At 46.2% G+C, this 26,104-nt stretch overlaps 1 protein-coding gene across 1 annotated transcript; it reads left to right on the top strand.

The window, feature by feature from the left end:
• Nucleotides 1-762: 762 nt before the first annotated feature.
• HDHD5 (haloacid dehalogenase like hydrolase domain containing 5) lies at nucleotides 763-16,663 on the top strand. Its single transcript, XM_056845862.1, has 8 exons — nucleotides 763-930; nucleotides 5,816-6,022; nucleotides 7,821-7,933; nucleotides 11,030-11,123; nucleotides 11,552-11,585; nucleotides 13,028-13,202; nucleotides 14,975-15,163; nucleotides 16,306-16,663. Exons 1-8 carry the CDS (start codon nucleotides 763-765, stop codon nucleotides 16,661-16,663), a joined length of 1,338 nt encoding a protein of 445 aa, XP_056701840.1.
• The last annotated feature ends 9,441 nt before the right edge of the window (nucleotides 16,664-26,104 follow it).

Here is a 26,104-nt window from a genome sequence, read left to right as displayed (position 1 = left end):
TTACTTTTGTTTTCTTGATGTTCAGCTGTTGTCCTGCTTTGGCACTTTCCCTTTCAACTTGCAGCAGTAGTTGTTCCAAACCTTCCCTATTTTCTGCCAATAGTGCAGTGCCATCAGCATATCTCAAATTATTAATGTTCCTCCCTCCAATTTTCACTCCACCTTCATCTAAAGCACTGGTTCCCAACCAGGGGTCCGTGGACCCCCAGGGGTCCGCGAGAACTAAATTAAGGTCCGCGAAACAAAGCTATAAACCCATAATAAATTCATATTTTCAATTAAAAGTTCTCTATTATAAAAATATATATTCAAATATTATTCTAAGTTTAATGTTTAACTAACAGTTATGATTAAAGTTTATTTTCAAATTCCCGGAATTTTTATTTTGAACCTTGGGGTCCCTGCACCGAACAAAAAAGCCCTAGTGGTCCCTGGTCAAAAAAAGGTTGGGAACCCAGCTTTCCTAACACTCTCCTCCAACGCCACATTTCAAAGGAATCTTATTTTCTTCCTATCAGCTTTCTTCACTGTCCGGCTTTCATAGGTAGCTTTCCTTTAAAAAAGAAAAAAAGGGAAAAAAGTACTCTGCCCTTGCTGGGAATTGTAGTTTCTTCCCCCGCCCTGCCCCGCCCCGCCCTCCCTCCCACGGCCATGTGATTGACGCGCTCGGCGCTGCGATTGGCTCGGCGGGGGCTGGTGATGGGCGGGCGTGGCGGCCGCGGCCTTCATTGGAAGAGCCGCGGCAGGCAGGCTGGAAGGCGGATGGCTGTGCGCCGCCTGCTCAATGAGAGCAAGAGAGCCGCGCTCGGGAGGTGGCCGCCGGCGCTCGGGGGACCTGGAGGGGCTGACCTGCGACGCCCCCTCGGGGTTGGCAGCAGCAGCTGCAGCAGCCGCAGCCCCACGTGGGGGAGAGCCTCTGGGGCCACCCAGGTGAGGGATGCCCGCTCAGGTGGCGCTCTGGGCGCGCGCGGGCTTTCGCTCTTTCCCCCTCCTGCGCCGGTGACTTCGGAGGCGGTCGAACCGGTGCCGTTTCCTCCTCGAAGACCATTCGCAGTGCGTAGCCGTGTTAGTCGGTCTGCAGTCGTAGAAAAGGGCACCTTGAAGACTAACAAGAATATCTTCTGGCAGGGTGTGAGCTTTGGTGAGCCACAGCTCACTTCTTCAGATACAGCTAGAATGCGAATCCATCTGCCTTTAATTCACAGTGGGTAGCCGTGTTAGTCGGTCTGCAGTCGTAGAAAAGGGCAAGAGTCCAGGAGCACCTTAAAGACTATTTTTGTGTTAGTCTGTCTGCAGTAGTAGAAAAGGGCAAGAGTCCAGGAGCACCTTAAAGACTATTTTTGTGTTAGTCTGTCTGCAGTCGTAGAAAAGGGCAAGAGTCCAGTAGCACCTTAAAGACTAACAAGAATTGGTTCTTGTAGGTTATCCGGGCTGTGTAACTGTGGTCTTGGTATTTTCTTTCCTGACGTTTCGCCAGCAGCTGTGACAGGCATCTTCAGAGGAGTAACAGTGAAGGACAGTGTCTCCAAGAATATTTTTGTGTTAGTCTGTCTGCAGTCGTAGAAAAAGGCAAGAGTCCAGTAGCACCTTAAAGACTATTTTTGTGTTAGTCTGTCTGCAGTAGTAGAAAAGGGCAAGAGTCCAGGAGCACCTTAAAGACTATTTTTGTGTTAGTCTGTCTGCAGTCGTAGAAAAGGGCAAGAGTCCAGTAGCACCTTAAAGACTAACAAGAATTGGTTCTTGTAGGTTATCCGGGCTGTGTAACTGTGGTCTTGGTATTTTCTTTCCTGACGTTTCGCCAGCAGCTGTGACAGGCATCTTCAGAGGAGTAACAGTGAAGGACAGTGTCTCCAAGAATATTTTTGTGTTAGTCTGTCTGCAGTCGTAGAAAAAGGCAAGAGTCCAGTAGCACCTTAAAGACTATTTTTGTGTTAGTCTGTCTGCAGTAGTAGAAAAGGGCAAGAGTCCAGGAGCACCTTAAAGACTATTTTTGTGTTAGTCTGTCTGCAGTCGTAGAAAAGGGCAAGAGTCCAGTAGCACCTTAAAGACTAACAAGAATTGGTTCTTGTAGGTTATCCGGGCTGTGTAACTGTGGTCTTGGTATTTTCTTTCCTGACGTTTCGCCAGCAGCTGTGACAGGCATCTTCAGAGGAGTAACAGTGAAGGACAGTGTCTCCAAGAATATTTTTGTGTTAGTCTGTCTGCAGTCGTAGAAAAAGGCAAGAGTCCAGTAGCACCTTAAAGACTATTTTTGTGTTAGTCTGTCTGCAGTAGTAGAAAAGGGCAAGAGTCCAGGAGCACCTTAAAGACTATTTTTGTGTTAGTCTGTCTGCAGTCGTAGAAAAGGGCAAGAGTCCAGTAGCACCTTAAAGACTAACAAGAATTGGTTCTTGTAGGTTATCCGGGCTGTGTAACTGTGGTCTTGGTATTTTCTTTCCTGACGTTTCGCCAGCAGCTGTGACAGGCATCTTCAGAGGAGTAACAGTGAAGGACAGTGTCTCCAAGAATATTTTTGTGTTAGTCTGTCTGCAGTCGTAGAAAAAGGCAAGAGTCCAGTAGCACCTTAAAGACTAACAAAAATATTTTCTGACTGGGTATGAGCTTCTTCAGATACTGTATCTGAAGAAGTGAGCTGTGGCTCACGAAAGCTCATCCCCTGCCTGAAAATATTTTTGTTAGTCTTTAAGGTGCTACTGGACTCTTGCTACTGGACTCTTGCCCTTTTCTACTATTTCCTTCTTGGTCTGCTGAGGTTCTCCTCTCGCCCGGGGCGGCCACCGGCCAGGCTTTTGGGTGCTGCAACCGCCCCGCCCCCCCGACCTGCATGGGGGCGGTGGAGAGAAAGCGCCTTGCGAATCTGTGCGATGCCATATGGCGTGCTGGTTTGTGCGGGGAGCTCCCAAGCTTGTCGCACATCTAATCCAGAATGGTGACGGGGCATGGTGAATGATGGTATATATAGTAGAAAAGAGCAAGAGTCCAGTAGCACCTTAAAGACTAACAAAAATATTTTCTGAAAGGGTATGAGCTTTCAAAAATATTTTCTGGCAGGGTATGAGCTTTCGTGAGCCACAGCTCACTTCTTCAGAAGTTCTGAAGAAGTGAGCTGTGGCTCACGAAAGCTCATACCCTACCAGAAAATATTTTTGTTAGTCTTTAAGGTGCTACTGGACTCTTGCTCTTTTCTACTACTGCAGACAGACTAACACGGCTACCCACTGTGAGTTATCTGGATGGTATATATAGGCAGTGGCGGACCTACATTTATGGGGCCCTGAAGCTTGGGGCCCTGAAGTTGCAAGGACCTCGAGGCCCAAGTGGTGGAGAACTGGGTGGTGGGGTGGACTCCTTGAAAATGGGCCATACAGTGAGGAAATAAAACCGCAGAATTATTAAGCTGTGTGCCAATGAAGGATTTGAGGATCTAGCTGCCCAAATGATTCTGGCGAGCTCAGTGAGCCCTTACAGCTGGGGGTTTCGAGCACTGCAAACCTCCGAGAAAATTTTGAAATTTGACCAATTACAGGGACATTTTAAGGCCATATGGAATGGGTATTAGAGCATATTCTAAGGTCAATATTAAGTACGTCCACCCATTGGCTTATGATTCTATCACTAAAAAACATCGATTTTGTTGAGAAATTAACTCATTAAAAAAAGTTGCTTCAGTGGGCTCCTCCGGGATTAGGGGCCCTGAAGCTTAAGCTTCATTAGTTTCACAGTAGATCCGCCTCTGACAAGAGCGATGACCATAGAGATGTATCAGTGTAATTGTCATTAAAGGGTCCAGATGGCTTTATTAGCTTGAAATATGAGAAGATCTTTTTTAATGTCAGTTGACTCAGCCTTTCATCCTTCTGAGGTCAGTAAAATGAGTATCCAGCTTGCTGGGAGTAAAGGGAGGATGAGTGGGGAAGGCACTGGCAAACCACCCCATAAACAAAGTCTGCCTAGAAAATGTCGGGATGTGATGTCACCCCATGGGTTAGGAATGACCTAGTGCTTGCACAAAAGCATCTGGCAATGCGGTTATTATGCCAATAAAGGACAGGGGGCATGTTGCTTAATGTTGCGAAACAGCTCTGGATTTGTTGAAGCACAAAACAGCCGTGTTTTGTGGCATCTTAAAGGGTTGCGAATTGATGGTGGCATCGTGAACTTTGGTCAGAGGGCTTCGCTCATATTCTTTGAAGCTTGCTAATATGACTCTTGTACCCTTTTAGAGATTAAAAAATCAATAGATTTTGTTGTTGTTGCTGTTGAGACGCAACTTCTAAACGATACGTTTTATGAACCTGCATTAGTAGGTGTGGTGCTTTGGTTGCTTAGTTTAGTGGTTTCTGAACAGTAGCTTCATGGTGGTTTTTTTTGCAGAGTTTTGTTTGGCTACTTGGCTTTCCTTCTCCCAGTTTTTCTTACCCCTCCCCCTTCTGGTTTGTGCACTGTTTTCTCTCCCCCCCCCTCCCCCAGCTCTGTTCTGGCTGACTTTTATCAATACAACCCTTTGTACGTCGGTTGCTCTGCAAAGCTAGAAGGCCTAATCTATGGCAGGTACAGCTATCAATGAACTGTGACTGTTAAAAATGGGACCCGCGTTTAGTATACCTGTGTGTGTGTGCAATGCACCATGTGCCAGAGTGACAGGAAAGGGCTACTGCCTTTTTGGACTGCCCATGTTCTAAAGCACCTAATATAATAGGCATGCTCCTCTGATCCTGGAGAGAACAGGTATGCATCATGACTAGTATCCATTTTTACTAGTGGCCTTGCATAGCCCTCTCCTCCATGAACATGTCCACTCCCCTCTTAAAGCCTTCCAAGTTGGCAGCCATCACCACATCCTGGGGCAGGGAGTTCCACAATTTAACTATGCATATCTTCAGAGCTCCATTTTAATATAGTGTTACTATTAATGCTGTTCCTGTTAACAGTAGTTATCACTATGATGGTACTTTAAAACAGGGATTCCCAATGTGACAGATACCAGGGTGCCCTCTAACACTTTCCTGGCATGCACTGTTTTCAGAAAGTGGGTGTGGCCAGGTGGGACTTCTGCCCAGCAGGGCTTCCAATTGGCTGTGCAGATTAAAAGGTGGCATCCTGTTAAAGAGAGCTTCTGCTTGAAATGTTGGAAGATATACTATGAGAGCTAAGCATAACTTCACTCCCTGACATTTTGTGGTTGGCTCCGCCTTCTGCAGTGGCCATTTTGCCATTGCGCTCACCACCCTGTGTCAGAATTCCTGAGGTGCCTGTAGGCTCAAAAAGGTTGGGGGGGCCCTGCTTTAAAATCAGTCCTGGATTGTCCTGATTCCTAGCTGCTCTGGAACTTGCTCTTAAGTATGTGAAATGACCATTCTGTCATCCTTGGTAGTCAGACTTGCTGACCCTACAGGATATCTTATCATTCTTCTTCCCACCATCCTAGCGACATCATTTTTTAGGGTCGTGCATCCGTATCCTGAGCAGGGCCTTCTCAGTAGCTGCCCTAAGGTTGTAGGATTCTTGTTAACAGGAGGTTAGGGAATGTACCTGACATCTTGGCCTTTAGAAAGCTGAGTGAAGTCTGCTTGTTTGGCAAGGCCTTTGGGCAATTTGCACTATTAGTTTTGTGCTTTCAGGTTTTAAGTGATGTTCTTGTGAACTGCCTTGAGCTTGTATGGAAAATAGAATGGAAATGGCTTGAACAAAAAAGAATGGGAAATGCTGACTCCTCTGTTTTCTTGCCTTACTAAAGGCCATCTCTCCTCAGCCTTAATGTACCTAAATGGTAATGTTGCATAGTCTAATTCCCTTAGATCTCTGTCCGCCACAGACTTCCTCTCCCACCTTTGGATTCATCTTTGACATTGATGGAGTGGTTCTCCGTGGCCGGTATGTGATTCCTGCTGCCAAGAAAGCCTTCCAGAAACTCACAGATTCCGCGGGCCAGTTCTGCGTGCCAGTTGCATTTGTAACCAATGCTGGGAACTGCTCTCGTGATGGCAAGGCGGAAGAGCTGTCTAATGCTCTGGGATTTAAGGTAGGGAGGCAGTCTGTGGTATGCTGGGCCACTGCTGGTGGATCTAAGTTGTAAAGAGAGAGCCAGTGTGGTGTAGTGGTTAAGAGCGGTGGTTTGGAGTGGTGGAATCTGATCTGGAGAACCGGGTTTGATTCCCCACTCCTCCACATGGGCTAGTCACAGCTCTCTCAATCCCACCTACCTCACAGGGTGTCTGTTGGGGGGAGGGAAAGGGAAGGTGATTGTAAGCTGGCTTGATTCTTCCTTAAGTGGTGGAGAAAGTCAGCATATAAAAACCAGCTCTTCTTCTAAAGGTAGAATTCTATAGTTGCTCTTTAAAAATTGTGTAGGGTTCTCACAGGAAAGCACCAGTCATACAAGCTTGGAGTTTTTCTGTGCAATTGGATTTTAGTACAAATAAAAACACAGTTTCTACGAGTTCATTGTACAGATCCCAGATGTTTTCAAGGAAAGTGTTTCTGTGGTGGAAATACTGCTTTTCTTGGCTCTGAATAGGCTATATTTTAGAGAAATATGTGGTTCTTCCTGAAAATAGTGTGCACGCCCTATTATTGTGATTGCTGTTGTGGCAAAAAGCAGTGCCATTAACAGAATAGCTGGATACACCCCATTGTGTGTGATATCTTTAACAAATGATGGTGCTTTGGCAGTTGACTTGGAACTAGTTCAGTAGAGTGGTTAAAGTGTCAGACTGGGATCTGGGAGGCCCAGGTTCGAATCCCCACTCTGACTTAGAAGCTTGCTGGGTGGCCTTGGGCTACTCACACACTCTCAGCCTAAACTTCCTCCCAGGGTTGTTGTGGGGTTACAGTGGAGGAGAGGATAGCTTACCCATACCCCAAGATCTTGTTCATACACGCTGCTACCCAGCCAGAAGCATACCCACCATGCAGTACTCATGCTTCTCATTTTTGTTACCCAAGTCTTCTGATTTATGTTACCCAAGATTTATCTTTGGAACCCAGTTATTACTTCCCACCCCTTTTCAGTTGAAACTTCCCTGTTTATTTACCTCAATCGTTCTTGCTCCTATTAAGTACGTGTCCCTACAGTTGCTGAAACCCACCAGGGTTGAGAATAGTAGTGCCAGCCCTGAAGTACCTTCTGCACTTGCCTCAAAACTTATTTGACTAGGCATTCTACTCATTTGTATAGATATTATATTTTCAACAGTGGTTGCCATTGGTTGCACATTGCACACATTGGTTGCACATTGCACACGTCAACATATAATATGGTGGTGGCTCCATTTTAGTTTGAGCACAGCCCCATGCTAAAGACATATTACTGAATGAGTGATGCATGAATGCACAATCCATTGCCACGTACAGTCAGGTTCACATACAAAACACAAAGCGGCTCATCACACATTCATGAACATGTGTTCATGGCATCATTTTGCTATCATGGCATCATTTTGCACACTGCAGTTCAGTGGGGACAATTCACATGTTCATGAATGTGTGATGAGCCGCTTTGTGTTTTGTATGTGAACCTGACTGTACGTGGCAATGGATTGTGCATTCATGCATTCAGTAATATGTCTTTAGCATGGGGCTGTGCTCAAACTAAAATGGAGCCACCACCATATTATATGTTGACGTGTTCCTATCTAGGTTAACTTCCAAGCTACCTTTCTTGATCTAAAATTGGAGTGAAGAACAGGCTTGAGTATTGTGGGAATTAGTTACCTGAGTGTCACCTAGGTCTGTCTCGTTGAGGATCTGGAGAGTGCAGTTGGGAATATTGCATGTGTGAAAGGAGGACACTCAACCTGTTGACCTCTTCTCTCTTTCAGATTTCTCCTGAACGGGTGATCCTCTGTCACAGCCCGTTGCGCCTCTTCCACAAGTTCCATGACAAGCGCATGCTGGTGTCTGGCCAGGGCCCTCTGGCACAGAATGCCAGGGAGTATCCTTTGCTGCTTAAAAACATAATTTATCTTCATGAACAATTTTTTTTGCCATCAAGTCACATTGGACTTATGGCGACCCCTAATGGGAGTTTCAAAGCAAGAGACGTTCAGGGGTGGTTTGCCGTTGCCTGCTTCCACGTCATGACCCTGGACTTCTTTGATGGTCTCCCATACAAATGCTGGCCAGGGCCGACCCTGTTTAGCTTCTGAGATCCGACAAGATTGTGCTAGTAAAATCAATGTCACAGTAAATTAGAGACTTGGCAAAGTTTTCCTGTTACTACACTCATTGAACTAATGTCACTGCAGTTGGCATGCTCAGAAGCAGAAGTGTATAATATAATGGCTGTGGAGTTTGACTAGGTCAGAGACAACCTGGGCTTATTGAGTGACCTTGGCCAAATAACAATCTTGGCCTAATCTACCTCACAGAGTTGTTGCAAGAGTAAAAGGGAATAACACTAGGTATGGTGTTCTGAGCTGCTCAGAGGAACAGCTGGGTGTAGTTGTGAGAACTGAAAAATATTTTATTTTGTCATGCTGTGATAAAGTCACAGTCCAGCTTCTAAGGCAGTGATGGCGAACCTTTTAGAGACCGAGTGCCCAAACTGCAACCCAAAACCCACTTATTTATCGCAAAGTGCCAACACGGCAATTTAACCTGGAATCTAGGGGAAGAGGAAGAGAAGAATTTTGGTAGCAGAAAACTTTTTTTAAAGGCTTTTAAAGGCAAGGAGCAAGACCCCACTATAAATCCATCTTGGAAGGTACCGTTAAATAAAAGAACATGGAAAAGGAAGAACTATAAGAAGGGTCGCCCTATCCATCTATTCTAGCAAAAGCAAACATTAGTCCCTGCTCAACACGTTGCAGGCTAGCAAAATTGTATTTCAGCAGAAACCCCTGTGGCTAAAACTCTGCTTCTTAGATGCACCAAGCAGATAGATCTTCATTCTGCTTACATTGTATGTATATGGTATGGGGAAAACATATACTCACTTAGCTCAGCCAAGAGGGCCCCCTGGCATACAGGGCATACAGAGCAAAATACAACTCTGCAAAGCTCAAATCTAATCAGGAGAAATACAGAGGCCATCCACTAGTTACTAGCTGAACTAGTAATGTGAAGTTTTCTTAAGGCAGTCATAGCTTGAAAGCTTTTATGCATGGGAGGTTTTACCTTGGATTTGCCACTCTTTAGATGCACATTTTTCTCACCCAGGTTCTCAAAATGCAACAATAAGCCCCATGCAGAGTTTTGAGAATTCGGATAGGGGAAATGTGCATCTAGATAGCAGCAAATCCAAGGCAAAACCTCTTATGCATAAATGGCCATAGTGAGGATTTACTGTCCCAGGGGCCTGAAGCAAGAAAATGTGTGTCTGTGGGGGTCCCCTGTACCATCTTGCTGTGGGGATCCAAGTTGAACTAGGAGGAGGCTCTCACACCGATCAGTCCCATCTTTAGGGGGAAACAGTGGACTGCGGAGAACTAGCTAAGGACAACCCTTCCCCACCGAGGGAGGAGAGCGTACAAAGAGAGTGCTGGACTGGAAGGGGCCCGCCTGGCCACTTCCCCCAGCCCAGAGGGAAGCCAGAGGAAGACGATGGCGCCTCTCCCACACCAACCCGTCTAGGAAGGGGGGGATCTGAGAAGAAAGAGGGCTCTGCGCCGTCCCCCAAAGCGCACCGCTCAGGCCGGCCGAGGAGGGGCTCAAAGCCGGGCCCGCCGCTGCCGCCGCTCGCCCCCACAGCTCGTCCGTCCCGCTCCGCTCCCAACCCAGCCGCCCACCGAGGCACACGGCCACAGCCTCACCCGTCGGAGGTGGAGACTGTGGAACAGCTGAGCCGAGGAACAGCTGAGCCGTGGCTGCAGCTCAGCTGAGAGAGGGAGGGGCCCAGACGCAGACCCGGGAGGCCTTTTGGAGCCCTGGAAGTGACAAACGGGAGGCTCGGGAGGGGGTGGACGGTGCTGCTGTGCGCCTGGCCCTCTCATGCAACCGCGGCGCCCGCGCGTGCCCACAGAGAGGGCTCTGCGTGCTGACTCTGGCACGCGTGCCATGGGTTCGGCAACACTGTTCTAGGGACTAACTGACTGGACCGAAACCAGTTGAGATAATGAAAAGAGCTTAGGGGCTTCCCCAAGCCACTATGCCTTGGCTCACTCTTGAAGGGTTTATATTTATTTTTTATTAGGGACTCAAAGTGGCTTTTCACTTAATCCTCACAACAACAACCTTGTGAGGTAGGTTAGGCTGAGAGAATGTGAGGGGCCCAAGGTCATCTGTTGTTCCAGGTCCTCGTCCGACACTCTAACCACTACGCCACACCAGCCCTTGGAGGCCCTGATAGATTAGGATGTTACAGAATAAAGTACTCGGGCTTTGCTCACTCATGAGAATACAGGAATGTATACAGTACATCCATGTGATTTAGTTGAAATGTGCTTACATATGGTGTCTCACCATTGCTATTATTAGAAACCAATGAAAGCTAGATTCTAGGAAACTGAATTATTCCTTACAATGAGGGGATTGACTCTCAATATAGTAAAGCTATTCTCACCCTTTGTGAGGAGATTAACTTTGATACACAAGTAGGCAAATATCCCCTAGGTATGCAAATTATTAGAAAACTTTGAAATTCACAACCATGAACATAATCCAGCGTAGAACTACTTATGGTATGCAGTGTTGGTTAGTGGTAGCCCCATTATCCTATCACACTCTTCCCATTCTGATTCAACTGTGTATGTGTATTTTTAGTAGCTGGGAGCAACATAAGTGAACTGACCAGTATAATTTGGCCATGCTTTCTGCTCTGCCTTTGACTGTCTGTGGGAGATACAGATGTGACTTTTTAGAAGATGTGATTGCAGCCGCAGAGTAGAGGGCGTCTGTTGTTGGCAGGGGAAGGGAAGGTGATTGTAAGCCGGTTTGATTCTTCCCTAAGTGGTAGAGGAAGTCGGCATATAAAAACCAACTCTTCTTCTTCTAATGCATTTCTGCTACCAGGTACTTTAGTTTTAGTTTCTGAATATTTCTCAAAGCCAGAAGGGAGCAGGCTGTTTTCTTCCTTGACCATCAAAAATAGCCTGGGATTCCAGCACATTGTTACTATTGAAGATGTAAGGAAGGCATTTCCTTTGCTTGATATGGTTGATGTAAACCGAAGGCCAAAAGAGCTGGCAAGTATCAGTCTGACTGTAATATCAGTGTATGAGTGACCGCTGGGGGCATCTCTCTAGCTTGGTAGAATTACGTATTCTGCTGGCTACTTTTAGCTGACTTAAGGTCCCTCACAGCAAATGCTTCCATGTTATCTTCACTCAGAAGGCTAGAACTACAATGGTCAAAATCTTTATCCTGTGAGTAGTGGCCCTTGGTTTGCACAGTCACGCATACCAGAAAGTCAAGGTCACTAGTAAGCCAAGTTAAAAAAAAAAAAAAACTCTTCCAAAGACTCTTTGGCCATGCTAGATTTCCTACAAAACCCGTTATCCCTAAGGCTTTTGGACTTGGATACCAAGCATCATGGCTTGCTCTTGAAAAATCTTGGCCTATTCTCTTGGTCACAGCAATATGACAAGCTTTTCTCTCTGTTTCCTTTCACCAGCCTCCGCCAACCACTGATTTCCCTACCATAGAGGGTAAGTGACTCTTTCTCTTCTTTGAACGTTCTTTTAGGTTCATACTAGTGGATAAGGTTCTGTGTGAAATCAGCCAGCATGGATGGCCCTTGTTAAATCATCACCTTTCTCTTTAGGAGGAACTAGATGTATTCTCTCTCTATGAATTGACAACAGTACATGTGAAAGAGATCTGGGAGTCTTAGTGGACCACAAACTGAACATGAGTCAACAGTGTGATGTGGCTAAGAAGGCCAATGCAATTCTGGGCTGCATCAATAGGAGTATTGTGTCTAGATCAAGGGAAGTAACACTACCACTGGATTCTGCATTGGTCAGACCTCACTTGGAATACTGTGTCCAGTTTTGGATTCCACAGTTTAAGAAGGATGTTGACAAGTTGGAGCATGTCTGGAGGAGGGCGACCAGAATGGTCAAAGGTCTGGAATCCGTGCCTTATGAGGAGAGACTTAGGGAGTTGGGTTTGTTTAGTTTGGAGAAGAGAAGGTTGAGTGGAGACATGATAGCCATGTTTAAATATTTGAAGGGATGTCATGTTGATGAGGGAACTAGCTTGTTCTCTGTTGCTCCAGAGACTAGGACACGGAGTAATAGATTTAAACTAAGAGAAAAATGATTCCACCTAAACATTAGGAAGAACTTTCTGACGGTGAGGGCAGTTCGACGGTGGAATGCGCTGCCTTTGGGCGGGGGGAGTCCCGGTCTTTAAGCAGAGGTTGGATGGCCATCTGTCGGGAGTGCTTTGATTGTGGGTTCCTGCATGGCAGGGGGTTGGACTGGATGGCCCTTGTGGTCTCTTCCAACCTTGTATGATTTTGTGATTTTGCTTCCGTTGAAACTGAGGGTGGGATGGCACCAATATGTGGAAGACAAAATGTTATGCCAATTGTTATAGAGAATATGCAGAATAACATCTTCAGTGCTACTGTATATGTGGAAAATCCACTGTATTATAAAATATGGTGTGAACAAGGGCCTTTGTAACCAAAGCTTTTTGTAGCAGAATACTCTTCATTGTGTGGGAGGGAGGGAGAAACAAAGTCACCTTCTCCGCCCAGGAATGTTGATCTGAACTCTTAGGTCTCATCCATTTTTGGTGCATCCATATAAGTCTGGTGGACAGAAGGCCGCATCATTTGATGCGCCACATATATGGGTTAATTTGTGTCCTCGATTGGGATGCTTCCGGTACAACCAGTGGTATATGACCAATTATAATGGAACTCCTAAGAAATGTTGACTTTCCAAACTGATGAGTGTATTTGGACAGCCCAAACAATTTTGGAAGCTTGATGGGCGTTAGAGCCTGCTGGCCAGTGTGAGTGCAGAATATTACTCTCTTTTCCAAGCGAAGCACTCTGTGTCTGGTAGACATGGTTGTTCTATCATACGAAACACCTTGTTCTAAAAGTTCCCTGTGTTTCTCATAATATACGTTGCAGGGGTAATTCTGTTTGGGGAGCCAGTCCGGTGGGAAGCAAGCCTGCAGTTGATTATTGATGTGCTCCTCAGCAATGGGAATCCGGGGGTTGAGCTTGCTACTGTGCCGTACCCACATCTGCCTATCCTGGCCTGCAACATGGATCTCTTGTGGATGGCGGAAGCCAGCATGCCAAGGTGATGTAAATGTTCTTTGGGGATCTCCATCCCTTCAAATCTATAACAGATTAATGGAGGCTAAGTCTGTCCATGGCTATTCTTCATGGTGACTGAAGGAAACCTCCACATTCAGAGGTGGTAAACCTCTGAATACCAGTGCGAGGAGGCAACATCAGAGAAAGGACTTGGCCTCTATGCCATGTTGGCCCTCCAGACAACTGGTTGGCTTCTGTGTGAGACACGATGCTGGAACTAGATGAACCACTAGTTTGATCCAGCAGGGTATGGAAGCTGGCTAAATTTTCATGTTTGACTTGTTACACAAGTAAACAAAAAACATTTATATCCCATTTTTCTCTCTAATGGGACCCAAAGTGGCTTACAACATTATTCTCCCCTCCATTTTAACCACCACCCTGTGAGATAGGTTAGGTTGGCCCAGGGTTACCCAGCAAGTTTCCATGGCAGAGTGGGGGTTCAAACCTGATCCTAGTCCAGCCTTTATATCATGCTGGCTGCCTTTATATAACGCTGGGTGCCAGTGTTACCTCTAGTGGCTCATCTCTTCTGCTTCTTGCTTCATTTGGAAGTGAATTCTGTGTCCATGCACAGAAGAGCAGCCGGACAGGTTCTTTTGGAAGCTGATCGAAGCGAAAGTGATGCCTGCTCCCTTATTCTCCCTCATATCTTATTTATACCCCACCTTTCTCCCTAATGGGGACCGTGACAGGCCTTTTCTGCCAACTGAGACCAATAACAGCCTATTAGGATTTTGAGGAACCAGGTTTGATTTAAACTGTAAATCTTCCACTCAGTTACACAATGTTCTTAGGGTAGCGAGTATAAAGGCTTTAGGTTTGCTGCCATGAGGTAAGTTTTGTGGCGAGCAAATAGAAAACGGAATTCGCTGAGGCAGGCACTGTATGCGAATAACAAAGAAGATTTATTTATTTACAGGTTGGTTTCAAAGAACAGATCAGTAGCACGGGTCTCCAGGTAGTTAGAGGAGAAATCTGGTTGAGGCACATAAAATTAAGCTAGTCAAAGCTTCAGAATGTGGTTTGAATTTTCTTTTAATGTGTTCAGGTACTAATAGGCTTTTGCTGACGGGTTACTAGGTTGGATCCTCTCACACACGTAGGGTACCACTCACACCAGCCTGATCTTTCCCAAGAGTCAGACTAAGTGGTATGAGGTCTGCTCATGACTAGGAACAGGCCTAACAGCCCGCTACTCTGTCCTCTCCCAAAGGTGCAGCTAAACCACTCAGCCATGCTACCAGGTAGAGCTACCCTTCAAACTGTCTGCTCTTTTGCTGAGCCAGACGAGACCTATGACTGCCCTCTCCCTGGGGCAGAACTCAACTCAGACGGCCGCTGTGCTTCCCTCCTACATTCCATCCCCCTTCTGAAAGGTGATTGGATGCTGGGGGAGCTCTCCCATAGGCTCAGCTGAGTGCCTGTTTTTCAGGGGCAGGACAGCCTCCTGTCCGTCACAGTAGTTTACATCATTCTCCTCTCCATTTTATCCACCCAACAACCCTGTGAGGTAGAGAATGTATGACCGGCCCAAGCTTCCATGGCAGAGTGGGGATTTGAACTTGGGTCTCCCAGATTTGAACTTGGGTCCAATCACTGACTCTCCCAGATCCTAGTCCAATCACTGACTCTTTGTAAGTGGACCATAATGCAGTTGTCGTTCTCTTGGGTGTATTAGCAGCGCTACACAGTGGGTGAAGTTCTTGTCTTCCAGTGAGATATGTAATGCTGCCGATGGTCTTTCCTGATCAGATTTGGCCATGGCACTTTCCTTCTGTGCCTGGAGGGCATCTACAAGAAAATGACGGGCAAGGAGCTGAAGTACGAGGCCCTGATTGGCAAACCCAGCACGGTCACTTACCGCTATGCCGAACACATTATCAAACAGCAGATGGAGAGTCGCGGTTGGATGTCCCCTCTGCGCAATCTGTATGCTATTGGGTAAGCAACCTCTTCTTCTCGAGTAGGGAAGAGGAAGACTTTGGCCACAAGAGCTGAGCACCGACACGGGGAAGGACGAAAAGGTTTATGAACCTTTTTGGGTTCCCTGAACTGGGTGGCCCAGGCCAGTTTGGTCTCATCAGTTCTTGGAAGCTAAGCAGGGTTAGTCCTGGTTAGTATTTGGATGGGAGACCGCTAGGGAAGTCCAGGGTTGCTACGCAGAGGCAGGCAATGGCGAAACATCTGTGTTCCTCTTGCCTTGAAAACCCCTTGAGGAGTGGCTGTAAGTTGGCTGCAACTTGATAGCACTTTCCACCACCACCTTTATAGGGTTATCAGTATTTACTTTTAAGGGGAAGTTGGAGAAAGGTCTCTCCTTTCCTGTTAACAGTGGAGTGGTTAACAAAATGGCTGAATGATCGGAAGTCATTAAGCACCGCTTACCTAGTCACCTGAAAGGAAGACTTGTTTCCCCCCACCCACATTTGCCATCAAGAAAAAGAGAGGGCCATCTTACATTTGCATGCAAGTTATAGTTATGTATGAAAATTAAAAACAACAACACCCTGTTGTGTATAACCCTTTTTTAGGGGATCATCATACATTCAGGGTTGTCTTCCTCTTGCATAGATATAGCAGTAATGCTTTAATCTTCATAGAATCAGAATTGGAAGGGACCACCAGGGTCATCTAGTCCAACCCCCTGCACAGTGCAGGAAATTCCCAACTACCTCCTCAACACACCCCCAGTGACCCCTACTCCATGCCCAGAGGATGGCCAAGGTGCCCCTCCCTCTCATGAACTGCCTAAGGTCATAGAATCAGCATTGCTGACAGATGGCCATCTAGCCTCTGCTTGAAAACCTCCAGGGAAGGAGCGCTTACCACCTCCCGAGGAATTCTGTTCCACTAAGGAACTGTTAGAAAAATTCTAATGTCTAGACGGAAACTCTTTTGATTTAATTTCAACCCGTTGGTTCTGGTCCGATCTTCTGGGGCAACGGAAGACAACTCGGCACCATCCTCCATATGACAGCCCTTCAAGTACTTGAACATGGTTATCAAGTAATCTTGATTCCCCACAACACACTCACACATTCCTTTTGTCCTTTTAATTTTTTTACCTGATTGGCTACGTATAGGGACAACCCAATGACTGATATTTACGGCGCAAACCTCTACAATCGTTACCTCCAAGCTGAGGTGGAAGTAAACGTTACTGCGATGGCCGCCAGCACCCAGGGTGAGGGACGCCCCGAGGTGAAGAAAGGCTCTGACCCCTCCCTCGGCTGCATGCGAAGCTGTCATTCTGTCCTGGTCTGCACAGGGGTCTACAGTCACATGCCTGCCGATTGTAACGAGAGCACGACAGAGGAGGTATTCCACGGGCATCGGAACTTCCGTTTTGACTCCAGCCTGGTGGAAGCTTCTCACGTTGTGCGTGATGCGTACGACGCAGTAGAACTGGTCTTTCAGAAAGAGAACTGGAAAAGGGAGTGACACACCCACTGTTTGCATCCAACTTGGGGACGTGAGGGTAGAGCGCCGTTGGTTCGTTCATTCTTTAACCCAAGCCAAAGTAAAGAAAAAATCTTCACTTTGTTTTGTGGGGTTAAAAAGAAAAGAACCCAGACCCTAATCTTAGTCAATGAGAAACTCCTCAGGGCACTTATATTACCTGGTTTGAAATCCTGGCATCAGTTACCAGGTTAAAACAGCAGTTCTTTGCTAGGATGGATTCAGCAGTAGACGGGATTGGTCTGGTTGGTTGCAGGGGTTGATCCGTTGCCCCGTGTGGGCTTCGTTCTCCAGTACAGTTAACTGACTGCAGTCCTGTGAACCCGGTTTCTGAGGAAAACCGACTTCTTTGCCAAAAGAGAATGTGAGGTATGGTACCATTCCTACATCCCATCTAAATGCCTGGGTTGTGTGTGTTTTCCTTGTGTGTGTGTGCTTCACCAGAGCCGTCAAGCCCTTCCACAAGGGTCACGTCACCTTTTGTCTCTTCCAAAAGTGCTTACGGGTACTTGAAGTGTACTCAATTAATGTTTGAGCTGGAAGGCATGCTAAACCGACCCTTATGGCTGCCCCCCAACCTCTTCCCTGAAACACTTTTTGAATTATTACCAGCTATGTGGGTCACTGTCCCTTCTATCCTTTAGGAGGCTGCGTGTCTTAGCAATGCTGAGCTTGGTGCGCAGGCATTGGATTGCTAGAGGTGAGGCCCAAATCATCACTATTCATTTTAAGATACATTTCAGGAGGGAAAAAAGGCACCCATCAAAATCATAAAACAAATGGGATCTAGTCTCTTCCCAAAAGCAGGCGTGTGTGTGTATTCCTGCCTGACTGCTTCTTCCCTAAATGGCAATATTAACACTACCCAAAGCAAACGTTCCCCTATGGAATATTGGGGTTATGCCCAGGTCTGTGGTGATTCCAGATGGTGTTCCAGCATCCTTTGGCTGAGGTCTACGGGGGCACTTTGTCCATTTCCCTTCGACATCAAGTGCCTGGACCCAGAGACATGCCTGTGCGGCAGTGATCTTGTCCATGTGTTATTGCAGAGATCTGTATGCAGCGCTCTCTGCGCTCATGATTTGGCAGGGGACGCCTGCGCAGACCTTGGAGTGGGGCAGGCAAATTTAGAGGCTGTGATATGCAAATCCTTCATTCTGTATAATACAAAATGTGCCAGAATGCTCTTAATATTTTTTTAAAAAAATATCCTCAGTAATATCAGGGCTCAGGCACAAAGGTTGTAAGTTTTGCACCAAGATTACTGTATTAACTAACTGGGAGATACTCCTGTTCCTTATTAACATATAAATGGTGCCCCCAAGTTCTCACCATCCTTAGGAAAGGGGGTGGCAATGTAACATGAGCAATATCCTCTCTTATGGGGTGTAGTGCATTAAATGCTATTGGTTGTAATGGGAGATGAGTGTGGCAGAGTTAGCATTGGGTTCTCTCTTCTCACTACTCTGGTGTTGAATCCCTCGTGCATAGAGGAGAGATCTTCAAAAAGGAAGTTCTTCTTGCAGTGAAAACTGCAAACTTGGTTCTTCGTTTCCCATATTCTTTGTTTCCCAACCAGGCCTCAATAGGTAGGTTATCTATATTAGACACTGTACCTTTAGGCTTGATTTGTGAAAGGCCTCATGTGTCTTTAAGATCTGGCTGGTATGGAGTGTTATTTCTTATTCTACGATGCTGACATGACTAATGTACTTAATAAATAATTTCTTATGCCCTTTTCTGGGCAGTAAGCTGTTGGTAAAGGCTGGTTTTTATACCTGTATAGTTAACTGTATACAGGAGAGCTAGCAGTTAATATGTTGGGCTAGAACCTGGAGAGAACTGGGTTCAGATTATCACTTGGCCTTGATTCTCACTGGGTAGCCTTGGGGTAGCCATTTTTTCAACCAAGCCTGCCTCACATGGTAGTTTTGAGAATAAAATGAGTGGCAGGAGTGCCACGGGTGCTGCTTTGGCACAAAGGTGGGATGCAAATGTAATACTGGGTTAGACGCTTGGGAATTTGCCAGACCTGAGACATTAGCCAAAACAACTTTGTTTGTTTGCATTTGGGGTGTGATGTAGTGCCATACAATGAAGTGTTAGTGTACTGTAAATTGTATTCAATGGTGGATGGGCAAAGGTCTTTCTCCAAGGGGGCAGCATCCAAATGCTGTGTAGACAATGGATGCTTGTACATGCCAGCAGGCTTACAAAAGTCAGAAAAGCAAAGAGGTGGAAAATAGATAGCAGGGAAGACACATCAAGGGCTCAAATAAAGGCAGGAGACCCCCCCTCTCTCTGTGTGTGTGTGTGTGTGTGTTTCACTCTCTCGTTCACTCTCCACACACAAACATTAGTTTTCAAATGTTCTTTAAAGACTGGAAAGGAAGGGGATGTGTGAGCAGTAGGCAATACAGAATTCCATGGAAAAGAGATGCAAATTTAGATGTGATGCTGTATGTGTCCCCCAGCAGTTCAAATACTGACTCCTGGGCTATTTCATGTTCAAAAACGTGTGTGTGCATGGGGGGAGCAGGCTTAACCTCCCCCACTGCAGTCCTAAATGAAATTGAGCCTGTGTGGTTGAGTAACAAAGTATCAGCAGAAAAGAGAAATAAACGTGGGCAAAAGTGTGCACACAAAATTTAAGATGTGAACCGATGCTGAATAATCATAGAGTTGGGAGGGACCTCCAGGGCCATCAAGTCCAACCCCCTGCACAATGCAGGAAATTCACAACTACCTCCCCCCTCCACACCCCTAGTGACCAGAAGATGGCCAAGAAAGGAAGCGAGTGAAAAGAAAGTGGAAGATTTACCTGGGGGGAGGATGGGGTACAAACTGAATAAAAGAAAAGAAATGGAGAATTAGAGAAGCTGGAAGAATAAAGAGACAGGAAACCTAGGCGACCATAGTGAAATGTGCTGCAATAAGCATCAAGGGAATTAAAATATTCCTGTTACCTTGCACTGATTTCTTCTCCTTCATGACGTTGATTTGGGTTTACTGCAGTTCTTGCCATCTTAAATGTATAAGTCATCCATCCTTCCTCTTTATAATCCAGAAAGATGTTCTTCTCTTACTCAAGTAGTAATTGGTGCCTGTGCTCACTCCGTCTTAACAGCATAAAATTGCCTTATTCTCCTTTTGTGTTTCCCCTTCTGGAGCTGCCAACTCCTGACGGCTCCAGCAAGATGTAATTCCGGTAGGGCTTTTAGCTTTATTTTGAGCATTCCTCCTCCTCAAACCTTCCAGGGTTCTCTGTTTTTCTTGACAAACCATTTGTGTGTGTGCCTGTGTCTGCATATATTTCATTTCCCCCTTCCTTCTTCAAGCCACTTGAAGATGCTCGCATAATATGCAGTTGATTTTAAAACTGTCTTTAAATGCTCTGGCTTTGTTCTTAAATTTTAGCAACAAGGGAAATCATCTGAGTTTGTCCTGGAAGGTCTGGCTTGGATAAAAATATTCTAGTGTGCTGTACCACTTCTAATTGACGATGCCATTAGACAGAGGGCAGGAAGCCGCTAGGCACCCCTTCTAGCATGCCTGGACCTGGCCCAGGCTGAGAATCCCCTCTCTTACTGAACTTTAATATAATTTGTATTTTTAAATCCCTGTAACCTGCTTTTTTTTCAATCAGCTTTGGCTCAAAAGCTGGATCAATCAATTAAAAAAAACTAATTTAGAGTTAAGAAATATGACTGAATTATTCTTGTAATCCAGGTCACGGCTTGTTGGCTAGAGGTTTGACCCTGACCCTGTCAGTATTGAGAATAATCAGGGCTTAATTAAAGCCAGGCACTCCGCAGGCCTTGGGCTTAGAACCTGTTCTTAGACTGTGTTTTTAATGTCAAGACTCAACCCTGAAAATGCATGGAATAATACTGAGGATGTGCATATTGCCTTTAGTTCCTCTCCTCTGATTACAGAGTTTTTTTTTGGGGGGGGGGGAGATTTCAAGTCATGACTTCTTGGTAGGTGTGACCACTAGTACCCCTTAGTGTTAGAAATCAAGCACTGAAAATTATATAAATGCAGGACTAAGAAGTGTTCAACAGGCTTTACAGGTACTCGTGTCTTCCTGTCCTTTACAGCTATTCTAGTCTGCCTGTCCTATTTCCTTTTATCATATTAAATTATTAGAAGTAGGTTATTGCATGCTCCCGTTTTACAGATAACCACCATGCTCCAGTAACAGAGGTCATGGTGCAGCAGGAGGCTTTCACGCTATTATGTTTACAGACATGCATTCGGTTGTACGTTCACATTGTGGCACTCATACAGGGCATGCTGGATGATACACAGCCTCCTAAGGCAGGGCCCACTTGTTATATGCAAGTCTTTATGCATAAATCAGGACTGAACAAAAAGCCAGTGACGTATCCAAAGACAAGGGGTTAAAGGAGGGATTAAATAATCCATGGTATATGACTGGCCTTTTTCTGGCTCCACCTTTCTAAATGGAGAGAAATGACACCACATTAAAATTAATAATTTCAAGTACAGTGGTGTTGCATTCTCAACTCTTCTGTGTTGTAGTTCTGGAGTAGTGATTTGCTCCAGAGATATTGTGTGGTTGTCAATATGCTTGGTGAAAACTCTACAAGTGGTTATAGCCTTATAGAAGTAGGTTAGGGAAACTGGCCCAAGGGCACCCAGCAAGGTTCATAGCAGAGTGGGGATTTGAACTCAGACCTTTAAAGTCCGACATGGCACTCCTAAACATAATGATGATTTAGGATGGTGTAACTCTATTTAGGATTGCAGTTTAAGGCTCACTGTAATCACGGTACAACGTTTTCTTCAGCACAGCACCCTCCCCAATCTACAACAGGATCAACACTCAAGCAACACTCAGGGCGGCTGCCAACCTAGTTAAATATACATAGACACTGAATTACAAAATTACAAAAATTAAAACTTTGTAACAAAATTTAAAATGAAATTTGTAATGAAATTTAAAATTTACCTCTAATTCTATCTTTGGTTCCCAATTAATTCTCTGTAGGTGGGGGTGTCACTACGGCAACTGTAGATTGCTTTAACAAGTCTACCTAATAAGACTGGAAGCACAGCCTGGTTGAAAGTGTCCCCTTGAACTAAGTGGGTCTTACACCAAAGTACATACGTGTATTATTGTGATGTGTGTTCGGTGCCAAGCGTGTTTAGAACATTTGAAACATGCTAATTATACTTGGTATTCTCTGGAGATTATAAATGCATAAAATCAAGTGTCCTATATGCATTATAGCGTGGCACACTATAACTATGAGCCAGCTACTCCAACAGAATGCATTTATTTATATTTGAATGTGTACCTGCATTTTTACCAGTTGAGCTTCAAGACAAGCTAGCTACAGATATTGAAACAATACAAAAACACAAAGCAAAACCTTTCAAGTGATTAAAAAGAAAAAAAAACTTTCTAAAGCAGAACACAGAAGTAAATCCAATGCAAACACAGAGAAGCTCATAAGAGCAGCTTCACAACTTGAGGATGCTTTTGGTTCCATGCTTACAGATGACACTGAGGCATCATGCATGGTGTGTAGCACCTTCACCCAACTTCAGTTTGTGCACCAGTTGCAGCTCTTACTTGAAAGCAGCCACAGTTGTGCAGTGTGTTGATTGCACCTAAGTTAGATTACTGTAATGTGTTCTCTGAGGGGTTGCCCTGAAGGCTTTTTGGAAACTTAGCCTGGTGCTGAATGCTTCCCCAAGATTGCTGTATACCATAGGTTACAGGGAAGACATCATGCCAGCATTGGAAAAGAAATCCTACCAGGACCTTTTCTGCTGTGGCTCCTCTTCATCTTTGGAACTCCCACCCTGCGATGTTTTACCTGCTGCTGAGTCTGTTGGGCAAAAACATTTCAATTTTCCAGATTATCTGCTGATGGTTAATGCTGTATGCTTTGTAGTAGGTAATGTACAAGGCTTGCTTCTGCTCTTACTTACTCTGCTACTAATTTGGTATTTATTGTTTCTCTGTTTTTAAGTGAGCCAGCGTGGTGTAGTGGTTAAAGAACGGTGGTTTGGAGCAGTGGACTCTGATCCGGAGAACCGGGTTTGATTCCCCGCTCCTTCACATGAGCGGCGGAGGCTAATCTGGTGAACTGGATTTGTTTCCCCACTCCTACATGTGAAGCCAGCTGGGTGACCTTGGGCTAGTCACACTCTCTCAGCCTCACCTACCTCACAGGGTGTCTGTTGTGGGGAGGGAAAAGGAAGGTTATTGTAAGCCGGTTTGATTCTCCCTTAAGTGGTAGAGAAAGTCGGCATATAAAAAACAACTCATCCTTTTCTTCTAATTGTTTGGTTTTACCATAAAGTTTCGTTGAAAGTGAAGGACAGAAATGTCTTAAATTAATAAACGCTTCCCAGATAGGGAGCAGAGCCGCTGCGGCAACAGCTCGTGGCAGAGCTTCTGTGAACGGAGGATGAACCTGTGCCAAAGCTGATGTCACCACATTACGAATTTTTGCCTGCACCACAAAACTTGGCCTCTCTTGCTTTCCCTGCAGCCCACTGGCCCGTCCAATTAAGAAACAGCTCCTAGTGGCCACCTGCCAGCTCCATTTCCATTTCTCCCAGAGCCCCTCAAAGAAGAAAAAGCGCAAAGCAGCTCAACTATGCCAAAAAGAACCCACAAGGTCTCTTGGTTAAGGGTCACGAAAGTGGAAAAGGATTGCGCCTGAAACGGAAGCATAAAGTTTAGTTTCGAACTGACTGATACAAGGCATTCCTTTTGTCTGCAGCCCTTTCCTGTTTAGCTGAAGTTCCGTGGCACTGCCTTGTACCTTTGAAGATGAAGCTGCTTGCTGATTTCACTGCAGTTGGGCTCCTTGCTAGCCTGGTGTAGTGGTTAAGAGCCGTCGTTTGGAATGGTGGAGTCTGATCTGGAGAACCGGGCTTGATTCCCTGCTCCCCCACATGAGTGGCGGAGGCTAATCTGGAGAACTGGATTTGTTTCCCCACTCCTACACATGAAAACCAACGGAAGTTGGTTTCAGGTAGCCAGCTCAAGGTTGACTCAGCCTTCCATCCTCCCGAGGTTGGTAAAATGAGTACCCAGCTTGCTGGGGATAAAGGGGAGATGACGGGAAGGCACTGGCAAACCACCCCGTAAACAAAGTCTGCCTAGTAAACGTCGGGATGTGACGTCACCCCATGGGTCAAGAATGACCCGGTGCTTGCACAGGGGACCTTTACCTTTTACACATTAAGCCAGCTGGGTGACCTTGGGCTAATCACATTCTCTCAGCCCTACCTACCTCACTGGGTGTCTGTTGTGAGGGTGGGGGGGGAAGGTGATTGTAAGCCGGTTTGAGTCTCCCTTAAGTAGCAGAGGAAGTCGGCACATAAAAACTAACTCTTCTTCTTCAGTCTTGTTCCCTCATATGAGTAGTGCTAATCTTTGCAGACAGAATCACACATGTACTTCAGACTGCAGGTTCCGAATCACATATTTTGTATGGGCGGAGGAGGGGGGGAGGGGAGAAATCCCCTGAATGCTAGTCTTCTATAATTGAGGAGGGTGTGTGTAGTGGTTAAGAATGGTGGACTCTAATCTGGTGAACCAGGTTGGTTTCCCCACTCCTACACATGAAGCCAGCTGTGTGATCTTGGGCTATTCACAGTTCTCTTTAAGCTCTCTCAGCCTCACCTGCCTCACAAAGTGTCTGTTGTGGGGAGAGGAAGGGAAGGAGATTGCAAGCTGCTTTTGATTCTCTTTAAAAAGGTAGAGAAAATTGTCATATAAAAACCAACTCCTCCTCTTGTACTACCCTGTAAGGGACATACATTCTGATGAGAATGTGTTTGGATAGTCCACTGGAGAGAAAAGTGGATTCTGCTGACGATGCAGTCTGGCTCTTAGCTGCAAAGTTCAGGGCTTGTTCACTCAACAGGCCTGCGCTGGCAATTGCTCCACATCACAGATGCATGCATGTGAATGGACACAATTCCTTTTCCTTGAAGGTTACTCAGACATTTCTGATGTGGCTGCTGTGATGACCTGAATTAGAGATGCTGGCAAACTGATGTGTGATATGAAGCCCCAGTTGCTCTCCTAGTGGTTCAGGGCAAAAAGTGTCTCCTCTACAAGATCTACAGTTACTGTACTCTGCATTGATTGATCCTCTATGGCCCTGCATGCCTGTGGAAGGGACTTAAGCACCTATGTTACAGGTGATGTCCAGCAGTCTTTAAAATTCATTTTGTGGTTTAAATAGGCTTTAATGAGGGGTTTAAACCCCCCCCCCAAAAAAACCCTTGTTTTTATAGATCAGGGTGGGTAGTTGTGTTAGTCTGTTATTAGCCGTAGAAAAGAGCAAGAGGCCAGTAGCACCTGAACACATGAAGTTGACTTATACTGAATCAGAGACCCTAGGTCCATCAAAGTCTGTATTGTCTACTCAGTCTGACAGCAGCTCTCCAGGGTCTCAGGCAGGGGTCTTTCACATCACCTGCCCGCCTAGTCCCGTTTAACTGGAAATGCTGGGGAACCCGGACCTTCTGCACGCCAAGCAGAGGCTCTATCACTGAGCTGCAGACCCTCCCCAAACATATCGACCATGAAGGGACTCGAACCCTCAATCTTCTGATCCAGACGCCTTATCCATTAGGCCACGTGGTCACGGATAAAGACCTTAAAGAGATAAAAAAAATTCTGGCAGAGTATGAGCTTTTGTGAGCTGCAGCTTACTTGTTCAGATACGGCTAGAATGTCCTTTATTGGTTTTTATAGTCTGCACGTTGTATTGAGAGGCTCCTCTTTGTTGCACTGTTCTCAGAATGTCTGAAAGCCAACTGGGGCCTTTAAATAATAATAATAATAATAATAATACCCCCCCAGTCTCCTGTCCCTTGCAGGGGCTCTTGCTGTCTTTCCCACACAGAAGGGGATCAAGGCAGCCACTTGACAGCCACTGGTGATTAAGGGATATTTAGGGGTGGGGGGACTAATCTCTTTCGGGGAAGAAGCTTCAATCTGTATCCTTGGAGGTAGATGGAGGGGGGGGGGCATGCGAGGCGCCTGCCTAGGCAACAGCAGCCGGCTTCCCCCGATAAGTGACTCATTTGCTGCTGCTGTTCCAGGCCGCCCACCCGGTTGCCACGAAGCCAGCTGCGAGGAGGTGGGCAAATAGGGCGGCGGCGGCGGCAGCAGCAGCAGCAGCTGCTCCCGGGTCCCCCCTCCTGCCCGGCCGGCTGCCTTCCTGCCCCCCCCCCCAGGCGCCCGCCCCCTCCCTCTGGGCTTCTTCCCTCTGGATCCACTCCGGGACTCTTCGCCGTCCGCCGGATCCGCTCCGGGTTTCTCCTGATCCCGAGGAAGGGAAGATCCAGGCCGGGTCTCGGCTCCCGCCCGGCCCCCCCCCCTCCTCCATCCGCCCATCCCTCCATCCCCGGCGCCTCCGG

This window comes from Euleptes europaea, chromosome 3 (genome assembly GCF_029931775.1).
Source record: "Euleptes europaea isolate rEulEur1 chromosome 3, rEulEur1.hap1, whole genome shotgun sequence".
NCBI classification, from domain to species: domain Eukaryota; kingdom Metazoa; phylum Chordata; class Lepidosauria; order Squamata; family Sphaerodactylidae; genus Euleptes; species Euleptes europaea.
Note: the sequence above shows the minus strand (reverse complement) of the source record. Positions and strands in the feature narration are given on the sequence as shown.